The following is a 15,258-nucleotide window of genomic DNA, read 5'->3' as shown; positions in this document are numbered from 1 at the left end:
AGCCTAAAAGAAACTTGAAGATTGATTCAAATCAGGACCTTCTTGTTTTGAGACGAGAACACTAACCTCTATGGCACCTCGCCTTCTTTTTGCATTGAGCCTTTGTTGTGAATTTTGTAAAAGTCTGTCTCAAAGAGGTCCCTTTCTCACACCCCTTTTAGTGTAGCGGCTTGTATTCCTGCATACATAGGTGTGCTCTGTGGGACAAAGCAGTACTTCTTTTATTCCATTTTTGTTCTGTACTTCAATGTTGTATTGCCGCTCGTGACCTGTACAAAGCGATCAGAGCCTTTGTCCAAAAAATCAATACGGCTACTTTTCCCCACTGTGCATGATTTGTCCATTAAAGCAAGTTTTACTCAACTCTAATGTTAAAAACACATAGGTCGAATCAATAAATCAAAGCTGGCTCTGGGAGCAAACAGAAGACCCAAGGGCAGTGGATGAATCGGACTCTAGGGCAGGACTTTAGTGGTTTGTGTTGGGGTTATTAGTGAGAACTGTGTAATTATGTAAACACCTTAGTTCCACTGTCCTCTTTTCTACAAATATTAGCAAATCTTATGTTATTAAATGGACTGGAATGGTAGAAACTCCCATAAGGCTTGGCTAGAATACAGTGGCTTGTTTAAATGTCATAAACTCATAAACCAATTGTAGTTCATTGCATTTGCGTATGAGCCTATGCAACCATTTGGTTTAATATATATATATATATATATATATATATATATATATATATATATATATATATATATATATATATATATATATATATATATATATAATATATATAATATATATTTAAACAAACTATAGTGATTTATAGTACAGTAATAAAAGTTTCTTAAAACACTAAAATGCAAAGAAGATATTGATGAAAACTGTATATAGGACCTACTTGTATAGAGTGACTTAAAGGTCCCTGAAGGTGTGTCATTCGTGATCATACATGGTCTCTTATTTATGTTCAAGTGGTAGATGTTTGTTTGGGCTGTTTGTGTTAACATATGTCACCCCCTGTCCCAGAACAAATTTATCCTATGGGAGTCAGTAAAGGATTATCTTATCTTTTAAATAAAATACATTTCCAAAACAAGAAAAACTAATCTAAAACAAATATACAAAATTTGTTCTGCAGTGTGGGTCACCTGCCTAATGCATCTTTACTTTTTTTGTTGTTGTTGACACAATTTTATCACACTGTGCAACTGACAATTTTGGTTTGTCATTCCTATCTGCATTCTTTTTTACCCTTTTTCCACAATAATGTAAAATCACTTTTGTTGCTGGAAATGCAAGCGAACAAGTTTTCAATTTGGTCCCATCTTATTGAATCAGCTCCATTTATCTGGTCTGCTCATGTGTAGGCGAGAAGACAAAAGATGCAACAACTGCCAATGCAGTTTAACATAAAGGATTAAGTTAGTGACCTTTCCAGTGTAACTAGCCTTAATAACAGACTAATAAAGATTCCCCTCTGGAGCGCAAAGAAGCACAATCAATAGCCTGACACATTTAGGTCTTTGGTAAAACACTCAGTGGTTCTGACGTAATACGGCTGTCGGGTTATTTTAAGTGTTCTTTTACTGAGAAAAGTAAAAGTAAAACAAGTTCTGGGAAGAGATGAAGAAATATACAGCATAGCAATGTTCAAAATAAAGTGATACACAGATACTAAGCTCGTCAAAAAATAAATCATAGACAATAATCAATCTATAAATATTTGACCATTACATATCAATACAGAAAAAAAATGTTTTTTGTCATTGTGGTAGTTTAGTTTCAAAATTGAGTTATAGAGAATTGAGAAAAGCATTGTGACTTTAGCCTGTACTGATCAGCAGAAGTGGGGACTTGCAAGTTGTGACTTGGACTCAAGTCAGACTTGAGTCACTATTTTTAGGACTTGAGACTTTGACTTGATAAAATAGACTTAGACTTGGGGCTCAACTTGGACTTTAAGGTCAGTGACTTGGGACTTGACTTGGTCTTGAGGCCCATGACTTGAGAAGACTAGAGAATCAATTTTAAATCTGAATTCTTTCTATTCTGACTGTAATGATTCACTCTAAGATCTTGTCAAGACATTTAAAAGGAAAAAGGAAATATTTGCATTTTTACATCTCTTATATACCCTATAAATACTCATATATTATGTATTTACCCTATAAATACTCATATATTATGATTTTTTGAGTACAATTTAGTTTGAAATGCATATAAATTGACCAAATATAAGCTGTATTTGGTGCTTTTTTAAAAGACTTGAAATGACTTGAAGCTCAAAGCAGACTTGGACTTGACTTGGACTTATGGGCTGGTGACTTGAGACTCAACTTGGGCTTGCCTGTATTTGATTTGGGATTTGACTTGGACTTGAGGTCAAAGACTTGAGACATACTTCAGACTTGTAAAACGATGACTTGGTCCCACCTCTGCTAATCAGTAGTGAATATAAGATATTGATATTGAGATTTTTCCATTTTTAAAAGTAGTATAACCACATGGAGAAATAAAGAAACATATTATTCTGTCTTGAAAAGTATGGTATATTCAAGCATGATTAATATGACAATGATACATAAGGGAAGAGTTCACGGTATAGAACAAGCAAATAAATAATATCATCCTCATCAAGTGTTTTAAGTAGAATTTGCTTTGTGTTATCAAAATCAATGTCAAGTAGCAGACTTTTGTATTGACACAACACTAAATCTTTCATATTTTTACCGCACCATGTTACTGGCTTTTGATTTATTTTGCATTATTTGGACTGCTTATGCCATGTTTTATTATAACATGGTGCCATCCATCAGTAGACAGCTATAAAACTGAAAAATGTGTACGTTTGTATTTTATATTGAATCATATCCTGTCACGGCTACATTTGCAGAGACTGACATTTCCTTTGCCTAATCACTCTGCCTGTCGCTTTTGACGCAATTGGGAGCTTTAACGGTCCTGACATGGAAAACCACACGTCACCAGATGCTTCACTTAATTATTCATCACTACACATGTATCTAGTCAATTCTCCTCACACCGCTATAAAGTACAACATAAATAACATGCCCACCATGCTGTCTCATACCTACAAATATGTGCTGTACGTTGTATTTGAAAACACCAGCAAGGTTCTGTGTTTTCATTTGTTAATTCACGTATTAATTGTATTCGATAGTAGGGTCGTGTGTGGGTGTGTTTATGAGCTGATTTTTATCTCGTGCAGCACTGGATGAAAATGAAATTAAGCTGATTGGATTCCATTGTTATTGTAGTTACAGTGAGATTATAAAAGTGCTGTGTGGTTAATAATTAGCAATTTACTAGACAATAGGCAAATAGTTTTTTCCAATCTTCTTGTCTATGTCAGTTTGGCAACAATTCACTATTTTTGCTCTCTTTGCACCAGCCAAAATCAACCAAAAATTTCAAAACATTTGATATTTGTAACTTTATATAATTAAGTATTTTGTGAGTTTGTAAGTACAATATTAATGGGTTTCAGAAAGATGAAAAGTCAGGGCCATTGCCAGAGCATTTAACAATTCAAAACAGATTATATTATGCTTTAAATAATCAACCATCTTCACAATGGCTAGCCTGATTCATCAGCTGATTTCACTTCGTGGAAACCGTCTGACCTCGCAGCATTAGAATTCGTTCGCTTGACGGTAGCCGGGTACTTCTTATTATTTAACCAAGTGTTGCTATTTGGTTGTGACGTATGTAATGCGCCTCTAATGGGGCTAACTGGTATATTTAAGCTTTTCCCCAATACCTTAGGAAGAAGGGCAATAACGTCTTTCCCCTTGATAAAATTCACCAAACATTCTCTTTGTTCCGGCTTTAAATCCTCAATCTTGGGAATCATTGCCAACACAGAATATATGGCTCTTTGCTAATTGGCTGGTGCCCAGACTCGCACTTCCAGGGTTCTTGCAAACCATATAGTGTATTCCAATTCCTAACCTAGTCACTGGAGAGAAATGAAATTGCGTGGAAGCACTAGGTGGCCCCAGTCTGGCTACAAAATGGCACCCTAGAACAGAAATTCAGTTTTCTGTTAAATTGATATTACTCATAAACTGAACCCAGAACCCAGAACTGAAGAAGCAGCTTGGATGAGCTGCAAAACATATTTGACCAAATAAACTTTGTCCAGTTGACAAATTAAATTTCTCCTTTGCCATGGATTCTACCTGGACAACTGAGGGATTTTTCACATACCCAAAAATACTAATACTTCACCAGATATCTAAAACTTATTTGACACCAGTCTCTTATTTTTGCTACTTATGTTGAATGTATTATTACCATTTATATTTTTGCTCCATTATATTTATTGCAGTGTGGTAGCTACTGTGTCCAAGTAATTTCCCTTGTGGATCAATAAAGTCTAGTTCCCAGATTAAGACATTCAGTTTCTTTTGAAAGGGTACGTAGAGAAACGAATACTAATCAGATCATAGTACTTCATGAGTAAGGCATAGGCAAGTTTTTAGATTTTACCTCTTTTTACCTGTTCACTTGCTGCATAAAGGGTTTTTCATCTGAACAAGCTCCACTTTCACAACAATCAACCTGCCTTTGTCACTTAGAGAACTCAAATCAGGGTCTTTCTTGACAACTCTCCAGATTTGCCTCTACTTTAGCTTTACAATTAATGCTCTGCCATCTGGATTCTTGGAGAAGAATTTTAAAATACAGTAATTAAGATCATCTACACACCAGTTTCCACAATGACAATAGAAATCTTTACAATCTAAAGACATGCAGTAATTACTTGACAATCAGGATCTTCTCGAGTACAGCACAGATGAGAGTTACTGTGTATTTTGCTGGTGCTCTGTCTCTTGTGTGGTCACTATCCCCCCATGCAGCGTTCAGTGTCAGGATCGTAGTCTCACTGGCTACAAGCATCCCGTCCCCGCGGTGGATTTACTGGCATCACCCCCTCCCCTCCCCATGCCGTGCTCTTTAATTACCCTGGCCTATTGATCCTCTATGGGACACACACTCTGGAGCTGGGGCCGGGCCTGTACAAGTTAATGACTGATTATTGTGTGGTGGGCCCCTGGGACGGGACAGGAGCTTGGAGCACACTGCAGCAGCCTCCGCACCTCTCCCTCGACTCAAACACAGCTCGAAATAGCACTTTGTACTCACTGCTCTGCTGAGTCCATTACTTTGAACTGGCGTTTAGTTTGGAGTTTGCAAGAAAGTTTGGTCCATAATGGTATGTAGTTAGGGTTACTATATAAATCAATATAAGAATAAACCTTGTAGTAATTTTCAGGCAATTCAAGAATGAGTCACCTCTTGTCTCTACGTTGCAATACTTTGTCCAAAGTTCTTAGTCTTAGGGTACATTCACATTTGGTTAGGTCCTGTTTTGTACCCAAACTCCTGGTCAAGTCCCAGTTTAGTCCTAGTTTAGCCCATATTCATGTTTTGTATCATGTAAGTATGAATGCAGCCTTATATGCAAAATGTATAGGCTTCTACAGTTCTGCCGTTGATTTCCTGTCCTACCTAAATCTTGCTATTTCCACATGTTTAAATAAGGTACCATATTTGTCTCTCCCCACCTCTTGCTGTTGGTGCTCCTTTGTGTTTTTAAAGTCTTTTCAAATGCACTACACTCATTCTTATAATTTCAGCTCTCAAATGTCCTTCACTACAGAGCTACTAAGTCATTTGTTAGCAGTTTGCATTTTTAGTATAATTAAAATGACTTCACACAGCGCATTAGCAGTTGGAGTCCTCTTGCCCTCTGCTACAGTTTAAAAAAAACGTGATAATGGATAATATAAGACCGGTAACTACCCTACACATTTTACAATAGCGTATGTCTCACGCTGAGACCAAGACCAACGATTTTTAGCTATGATTAAGTTTTTCCTCGCGATCAAGACTCTTGTCACAGACGGACAAAATCGTGCAGTGGATGACATCCTGATCTGTCAGGTGAGACCACACTGCCCCTGGACTCTTGGGGTGTTTTTCAAAGCCTAGGCACCTTGTCTTGGTGTATGGGCGTGGCAAGGCATCTACATTATCCATGTCGTGTTCCAGTGTTCATGTCCTCCACAGGCCTGTGGAGTCCTCTGTTTGGCATTTTAGCTAATGCTATATACATACAGTGTATCCTTCTCTGCCTCTATCAGGCAGATTTACCCATAATGTGTTTGTCTTTTTGAAGAAAAAAAAGAACTACTCTAGTTGACATCTTTGCATTTGAGGGCAGATGCTTGAAACTTGTTGATGAAAATTCTGGGTTTTTTCAACTCTGACACTCTAGACCTGCTCCATGAACGCTTGAAATGTGCCACGGAAACTTTGAACCAGCCTAGACCTGCATTCGGGTGCCTTCATTTGTTTGCACATCATGATAAAAAAATGATATTTTTATGTATTTATTATTTAATTATAATCTACAGAAGGTGAAAGAGAAAGTGCATTTATAGAAGCAACATACTGTTAAAAAACAGTCTAAACTCACAAAGGTAACACACACAGAGCTAATAAAATCATAGTTTCTCCAAATCCAACCTGCAGATCTTAATAACAGGGCCATTAGATGCATTGCACTCTCCAACAAGACTCTGCTCACCCACTACAGGAGCACCTCACCCCTCTGCTCTCACCCCTCTGTCCTTCCATTCTGTCTTCCCCCTCTGTCTTCCCCCTTTGTCCTCCCCCTCTATCGTCACCCCTCTGCCCTCACCCCTCTGGTTGGAGGTACGTGGTGCTCAGGTGCAGGAGGGTCCTTTATGGAAGAAGCCCATTCACGTCAGCTATCACATTTCTTCACAACCTGCTCCGCTGAGTGTACTGTAAAATGAACAAGCACGAGCTCTGTGTTTGTGAAAAAAAAATCTCCCCTGGGGGACAATAAAGTCTAAATGTAACGGTGTTAATAGTAATTGATGTTTTTTTCATAATGTATTGAATTGCACCAGATCAGTTATTTTGTTGTTTGATTCTGTACCTGTGCTGTGAGAGTCTGTTTTGGTGTTGCCTGGCAACGAGCCCTCAGATCTGTGCAACACTCTAAGGTAAGAAGCATTAATTTTGTGATCCTGACAAAAAAGTAATTTTTGCTAATGATTTCTTTGTCAATTTATGGTTTTAATCATGTTCTAATATGTTTTCTTTATATACCAATATTTAATTATGTTAATTGTAATCAAAATCTAATTTGAATCAATCATTTATGAGCTAATTTTAACTGTAATCAACCTTTGAAAACTGTTATTTTGTTTCACCTCTTTTTGGTCTGCTTTCACTTATTTCCCTTTCTTTGTTAGAGTACTGCAGCCTTCAGCTCACAGCACTTACGCCTCATGTACTAAACACCTTTTTTGATCAGTGTTACAGGTACGATAATTTATTGAAATGTAAAATGTAGTACTGTGTTCATTATGTGAACATCATCAGTTACAAATATAGAGTGTTTGTTTACCTCTTAAAGAGCCTGTTGATAAGTGATGAGACAACACTAGTTTGTTTAAAAATGCACTTAGCTCTTTTACTTCAACATCATTTTACTATTTTACTTCAACATGAATACTGCAACATAAAGTTTAGTGCGCATGCATCCAAAAGACAAAAATTTTTCATCATAACATTAGCCAACATAAATAAAGGGACCGTACATGAGAGAAATGACTAAGATGAATGAGAGCTACGCTAAACCTGCATAGTCTGCACTAGTATGACCTGCACATGTATGATCTCTGAAAAGTTTAACATGAACCATCTCCAACACACTAGAAGCACAGAACAGATTCACCATCAGCAGCACATTTCTCTGTCACAGAGAAATGTGCTGCCCTGTACTTCCCCTGAGTTGTGTCCTTTAGTCCAACAGAAGCTGACCGCATCAGGGCTCAAGGAAAGAGTTGCTTACAATTTATGCAAATGAGCTTTGCTTTGTTTTTCAGGAAACCGAGACACTCCATTTGATCATGTACACAGGAGTCATGAGTATCCCGGTTTCTCAGCTCGCATGTAAATGGCATATCCCCAATACTGCCATAACTGGGATATGGCTAATAACCGGGATACTGATGTGCATGTAAACACACTGAATGTATTTCACAGAAATAATGTTAACATGATTTATGACCTGTAATTTAGGAATGAGTTTGGTCACAATATGATTTATAACTGCTCACTGGCATAGTTGAGAAAATGTGAAAAAAAAAAAAGTAATCAGAAGACTTATTCCCTTTTTTCATGTTTTTCTTAGGCATTAAGGGTCTGTTAGGGAAGTAGAGAAAACAAAAATTGTATGTCTTAGTACAGAATTATATTTAGAAATTTAAAACTAAGTAGAAGAAGTAGAATTAGAAGACCCATCTACTGTTGTACTGTACTGTTACATGTGACATTCACTCTTCATCCTCTGCTCCCTTTGACCCTCTCTTTTGCATCCTCTGCTCCATCTGACCTTCTTCTCTACATCCTTTGCTCAGTCTCACTCTCTCCTCTGCTTCATTTCCAGGACTGGACTCAGAATGAAGTATTTTCCGAGAAGTAGACTGCACTTTGTTAGAATCTTGGTTTTTACTGTCTGTTGGATCTTAGTTTTGGTCCCCCTGTTGTTCCTGACACCTCAAGAACTATCTCAGGACCTGAGAGTCCGGGATCTAGACCAGGATCTGGAGCAGGACCGGGTAAGTTCAGACAGGATCTAGACAAATGAATGATTTATTCATTTTGGTTGCAGGTAATAAAACTAATAAGATTTTTATTTTATTATTAAAAACAAAGATTTATCAATGTGAAAGCACTGTTTACTTTTTTTAAATTATTATTAAGCTTTTACTGTCCCAGCTAGAAAAGAAAATAGCTTTCATTAGTCCATTGTGATTTCACGTCATACTTTGGCATATTCAAAAATAAATAAGGCCTAAAGTGCTTGTACAGTGTAGACATGTTTTGACAGATTTTTTGTCAAATCTGAAATATAAATGTGTTAATAAATATTTTAGTGAAATGAGAAGTCTAACCTCTCTCTGATATGATGTAGTGACATCATTTTGGGGGTGTTCCACCTTAATTGCTATGGTAGAATGTTCAGCAGTTACATGGTGACACAATGCACACATTAGCAAAGACTGTCAAAAAGTTTTAAGAAAAAAAAGGTGAGAATGACTCAATAACTCAAATCCTGTTGGCTTATGCTAGTTACCTTGTGACTGCATTTATATATGTGAGAGACTTAACACCACAAATCAGCTGCTGTAGATCCAACTGAGTCTGCTCAGATCATGAAGAAAAAAAAAAAGTTAAAATTTAACAGAGCTTCAAATGGAGCAGAGCCTTCAGTTAGATTCACACCCCCAGGGAATTGACCTTAGCTGCAAAGTATCAATAGTCTATAAACCCGTCGTGTAAAGTGTAAACTGATTGTTTTAATGAATAAAAGATCTCTACTATATGAATATGTTTTAAGGACCCAGAAGAGACACCAGTTAGGATCCAGGATCAGACCAGTGCTGCTGTAATGAACCCTTTGAACCAGAGCAACACCAAGATCTGTGTTTATCCAAACAAACCCACTGATGCGCCTCGTGCCAAACGAGCCAACACACCGTAAGATCCCCTTTAGTTCTGCTTTAGAACTGCTGCTTTAGACCTGCTTTAGACCTGCTGCTTTAGACCTGCTTTAGACCTGCTGCTTTAGACCTGCTGCTTTAGACCTGCTTTAGTTCTGATTTAGTTCTGCTTTACTTAACCAAGAAATAGGCCAGATACTCAATTCCAATTTTGAAGCCATAACTATATATATATATATATATATATATATATATATATATATATATATATATATATATATATATATATATATATATATATATATATATATATATATTATATTTATTTTTTATTTTTTTTTTTTTTTTTTTAAAGCAAAACTTTAAGACAAACATTTTAATACAATATAGACTCAATATAGACCCAACACAAAATATTCATACTTTATGTGGTCTAGTTCTGATGAAGCTCAAGATTATTCTGCTAATAATCTTGACCTTAATGGTACCGAGGAGAGGCCTTCATTATTTTTTATGAACATTCACACTCAATCAAGATTGTATCTTGTTGAATTGAATTGGCGCCACTACTCTAAACACATGAGGCTTTTTGGACTTGGACAGGTCTATGCTCAGTAAAGCTGGAGGTGTTTGAGGTCACTGAAATGAATCTCATTGTAACCTGTTCAAGTCACAGACTCCTCACAGCCTCACACTCTGTCTCTCATTTTGACAGTCATCTGACCATTGGTTTTTAGTTAATATATGTCTCATTTGTCCACAGTAAAGGGGAGTACCCGGTGGACATGTTCTCGCTGGAGCAGAGACGTCAGGGCTGGATTATACTTCACCTTTTTGGGATGATGTACGTGTTTCTTGCATTGGCGATCGTTTGTGATGAGTTCTTTGTTCTGACGTTGGAAATCATCACAGAAAAACTGAGGATAACTGAAGACGCTGCCGGGGCGACCTTTATGGCGGCCGGCGGATCTGCTCCTGAACTTTTCACATCGCTGATTGGAGTGTTCATCTCTCACACCAACGTCGGGATCGGGACAATCGTTGGTTCGGCCGTCTTTAACATCCTGTTTGTCATTGGCATGTGCGCTGTCTTCTCCCGTGGAGTGCTGAGCTTGACCTGGTGGCCACTGTTTCGGGACATGTCCTTTTATGTCCTCTACTTGATTATGTTGATTGTGTTTTTCCTGGACAACTCCATCCAGTGGTGGGAGAGTGTACTGCTTTTGTTGGGATATGCAGCTTATTTGACCTTTATGAAGTTTAACGTTCAAGCTGAAACAGCGGTGAAGGTGTGCTGCAAGAGACGCAAGAACAGAGCTGTAGGGAGCACCAACGAGTCGGACAAGGTCAGAACTGTGCATCATTTTAAAGCAGCTGCCCATAAACATTGAGCTACAGTTTTGCTCCGAGTTCTATAAAATTTGCAGACTGAATTGGCTCAACAACAATGCCCTGGCTTGTTTCTGTCTTTTCCATCCCATTATATCTCTTTGTGGTTTTGCTCAGGTTTGCTAAAAGAGACAAAACTTAGAGCAGGTTATTGTTCTTATGTTTTACCTTTATTTATCCAGGAGAGTGTGGGTCAGTCAGTCAGTCAGATGTGCCCATACTTTTTTCTGGTCAACAGGTGGCCGGATCTCCTGCTTTTGTTTCTGATGTTGAACCCGGGACCATACCTGGGCCAGACCCCGAGATGGACCCACCTGAAACCGAGGTGAGATCTGTGGAGGTTTTGTTCTTATAGATCTTTGGTAAACCTAACTCATAACCACCTTCCAAATAAGGTGAAATTTTTATTTCTCTAAATGAGTCTTGGTAAATGGTAAATGGTCACATTTTTCTATAGCGCTTTTCCACCTTCAAGGTGGAAAAAGCACTTTACAACAAGGAACAACTCACCCATTCACACACACATTCACACACCAGTGTACGCAGACACTGTGGGCAAGGTGGGTTAAATGTCTTGCCCAAGGACACAACGGCAGCATTCATCTGTGGGAGCTGGAATCACACCAGCCAACCTGTGGGTCAGTGGATCTAACCACTCAACCTGTGATGTTTATGTCGATGGTATGGTATAGTTAGAACTAAATGCATTGACTACCAAAGCCCTGTTGTGTTATAGATCTCAGAGAAAGGGGATGATGGAGATGCAGAGAAGGAGAGTCCCCCAGACCCGGCCCAAACAGGCCAAGTACTTGTTCCAGCTGCCCATTCTGCTCCTTCTGTGTGTCACACTGCCCAATGTCAGGAAGCCGGTAAGAGGACCGAAAAAAAAAAAAAAAAAAAAAAAAATTTTAACAAAACAAATTTAACATATTTAGCATTAAAATTATAACAGTGTCTACAAAAATGTATCTAGTTTCCCATAGTTTCATAGAGAAAAAACTTCCTAGTTGAACATGAGCACCCTAACCCTAACCCTATAGATTCATAAATAGACCTGGTTTTGTCAGTACGATCACATTTCTGGTCTTGTTCTGAAGGCCTGGTGGAAGTTCTTTGCTGTGACGTTCATCGGCTCCATCTTGTGGATTGCAACTTTCTCATACTTCATGGTGTGGTGGGCCCATCAGGTGAAACAATGACAAAATGCACATTTTCTCCTACTTAGGCAGCTAAACTAGTTCCAAGTGAATGTCTGCATGTCCACGAGATTTTTATATAATTTATAACAAATTCATTGAGATATCCCACTCACAATTTTGGCCGTACAAGTTTTGATTTACTTTATTTAATGGTTTGCATTCACTGTAGCAATGCTTCGCCAAAAATGTAACTCGACAACACTTTTTTGTGCGATCTAAAGTACCTGGGGAAATGCATGTGTCATGTGGCAATATCGTCTCACGAAATGTTGTCCTATCCCTATTATTTAAATCTAACTCATTCCTAGTTCCCTCCAACCCTTTTGGCAAATCATGTGTAACACAGTGTTCACACAACGCACTTCAAGCATCTGCCCTCAAATTTGAAAGGGTCCAATTAGAGGCTTTTGACGTGATTTTGATGCTGCCATGTGAACTCAGCACAAGAACTCCAAACAGTACATTCCCATGTCCCTGCAGGTGGGGGAGACTGTGGGCATTTCGGATGAGATCATGGGCCTCACCATTCTGGCAGTGGGCACCTCCATTCCGGACCTCATCACCAGCGTTATCGTGGCCCGAAAAGGCCTGGGCGATATGGCCGTGTCTAGCTCTGTGGGCAGCAACATCTTCTACATCACAGTAGGGTACATGTGAGCACTACAAAAATATACATACACAAGTTGGAGCACTACAAACAAACAAACAAAAACTGAACTCTACAGACCTTTTCAGCTGTTGGCGGTGGCAGGTGTTTCTTTATGCTATAAATTAGTGGAAGTCAAATATTGACTTTTAATACTCATTGCCAAATGTAACAACCGTGATTTGTCTGCACTATCTACAAATGTGTCCATGTTTTATTTAGCTGTCCTACTAAAATAACATTTACAATTTCCTCTTTTTTTAGTGACAGCACACCTCACGTTAAAAAGAAATTGCAGTTGTTTAAAGCTAACAAGTTTATAAGCATGGATCCACTACTATAGTTATAACCAATGAGATATAAATAAGGAACTAGAGAGATTGATTGTCACCATAGTTACCTGCTATTAAGAATGTACCGTTGCTGTAGACATGTCATGAGAGCAAAATTCTACTAAAAATTTTTCATTAAAAATGTCCCTTATACTTAATAAGTATAATTGAGCTTTGTTGTATTTGTACTTGCCCATTTTCTACCAAATGAATATGACAAAATCTCTGAAAAATATTTTTCATTTTGGTAATAAATTCATCTTTTATAGTGATAAGTGTGAAGTAAACAGAGTAATTATCAGTGGTTTTGTCCATGTGGTGTGCTGACACCCAAATATGGTGTCATTTTGCATAAAATACAGACCAATGCAGTGAAAGTTACTGTTGAGTTTTAGCCACTAAAACTGTTTCAAATACAAACTATTACTAACAGACTGATATTTAAACAACATCTCTCTCTCTCTTACTCTTTTTCTGCCCGCAGTCTCCCTTTTCCCTGGCTACTCTCCTCCCTGACCCATGGTGGAGAGGCAGTGTTGGTCAGCTCTAATGGTCTGTTCTGTGCCATTGTTATGCTCTTCCTCATGCTGCTCTTCATCATCATGTCCATCGTTGTGTGTCGCTGGAAAATGAACCACACACTGGGCCTCATGATGTTTGTCCTCTACTTCCTCTTCCTCCTGTTCAGCGTTCTACTTGAGAATCACATGATACCGTGTCCCGTGTTCATCTAACATCATGGGATCTGCAATGGAGCACTCATGAGAGCTTTATAGTCATTTTGAATTGGAATGTTTCCCAGGATGGCATTAAATTTGTCTATCTGGCATTTATTCAACTGCAGGTGTTTTATTACCCAAAATCACCTTGCCATTTTTACTATAAATGTGGTCACCTCTCCACAGATCTGACCTTTGAATTCTACCAAATGTACCGCCGCTCCATTTTAGAACTCTTTTTTTCTCACGAACTGCCACTTAGTTGAAAAAAAGCTAAAAAAAACAATGATAAATATTTACCACATACTATCCCACCAAACCAAGAAAAAGAGGTTCTCAAACTAACCCTAACCCTGTCATATGCACTTGTCTCCTCCTCTCAAGAAGGAGGTTGTGGGTTATACTCCTGATCTGTTGATAATCTATAATGATTTTCTTCCATAACAGTTTAACTGTTCTCTCAATAAAAGTTAATGCTTTATTCAGTTTTTGGTTTATGTCCTGTTAGGAACTGTTAGGGTAATAAAACTGTGAATGGAAAATGTTTAAAGGTACATGAAGAAAAATACCTTGAATAGATTTGAGTAGGTTTAACTTTTGGGACAAGAGCACTCCTGTACATGTTCGGTGGGCAGGAGAGCCACCTGCCCTACCTAGCTGCTAAACTTTAGTTTAGCAGGGACTTGAGTCAGTTGTTCAGGTCCCGTTCATGGAGGAGTCCTCCTCACCGAGCGGAGGACTCACTCTGCATCAAGACTCCAAAATATCAGACAGGCTTGATATCACCCACAGCTTTTTGGTGGTTTTCAGTTTGATCTTTGTCCCAGTTTTAGCTAATGGCAGGCAAAATGTTTTAAAATTGCTCACATAATTACATATAATAAAGTTTCTCTTATTGTAGGTTTCTTGTATGGATCAGCATTTAAAATGTATCATTTTAAATTTAGATTGTTAATTGGGTCACAGACACAGGTTATTCATTCATAAGGTGTTAAATGTATTAACCAAAGAACAGTGACCAGATACTATCAAGCTACTGCTTAACCTTTAAGACATGATCAGAGCAGGAATTAATTGGAAGTCAGAATGCATTTTTCATTACATTGTTTCATTCTCCTCCCACACATTATTATAATTTGTGCTCTTTATATTATGAGAATAAGAGCACAAAGTGTCAGGTTATGACAGAAGCTGAACTATAAACAGTGGAGAAACAGTGAGTCCTTCGAGAGTTTAATGTTTTCACAATAATCATCAGCACTGTTCACATCCTGGCACCTCCATCTGTCAGCCTCACAGACAAAACCACACCGATAATTAGACTTTATGCAACCAAACATCTTCGCTCCATATGCCTCTGGTATTAAATATAGGGGCAATTCTCAGCATCTCAAATTGGCT

At 38.0% G+C, this 15,258-nt stretch overlaps 1 protein-coding gene across 1 annotated transcript in view; it reads left to right on the top strand.

Moving 5' to 3' along the window:
- LOC110156848 (sodium/potassium/calcium exchanger 1-like) overlaps positions 1 to 13,872 on the top strand; it is a 66,704-nt gene extending 52,832 nt beyond the window's left edge. Inside the window, exons 2-9 of the mRNA XM_020921078.2 lie at positions 8,599 to 8,687; positions 9,470 to 9,609; positions 10,336 to 10,918; positions 11,144 to 11,286; positions 11,698 to 11,830; positions 12,059 to 12,148; positions 12,641 to 12,807; positions 13,623 to 13,872. Of these exons, the coding sequence (XP_020776737.2) occupies positions 8,599 to 8,687; positions 9,470 to 9,609; positions 10,336 to 10,918; positions 11,144 to 11,286; positions 11,698 to 11,830; positions 12,059 to 12,148; positions 12,641 to 12,807; positions 13,623 to 13,872 (1,595 nt within the window). The remainder of the gene's footprint in view (positions 1 to 8,598; positions 8,688 to 9,469; positions 9,610 to 10,335; positions 10,919 to 11,143; positions 11,287 to 11,697; positions 11,831 to 12,058; positions 12,149 to 12,640; positions 12,808 to 13,622) is intronic.
- Positions 13,873 to 15,258: the final 1,386 nt, after the last annotated feature.

Source organism: Boleophthalmus pectinirostris, unplaced genomic scaffold (assembly GCF_026225935.1).
Source record: "Boleophthalmus pectinirostris isolate CB_2022bp ecotype Guang Dong unplaced genomic scaffold, ASM2622593v1 HiC_scaffold_5, whole genome shotgun sequence".
NCBI classification, from domain to species: Eukaryota; Metazoa; Chordata; class Actinopteri; order Gobiiformes; family Gobiidae; genus Boleophthalmus; species Boleophthalmus pectinirostris.
Note: the sequence above shows the minus strand (reverse complement) of the source record. Positions and strands in the feature narration are given on the sequence as shown.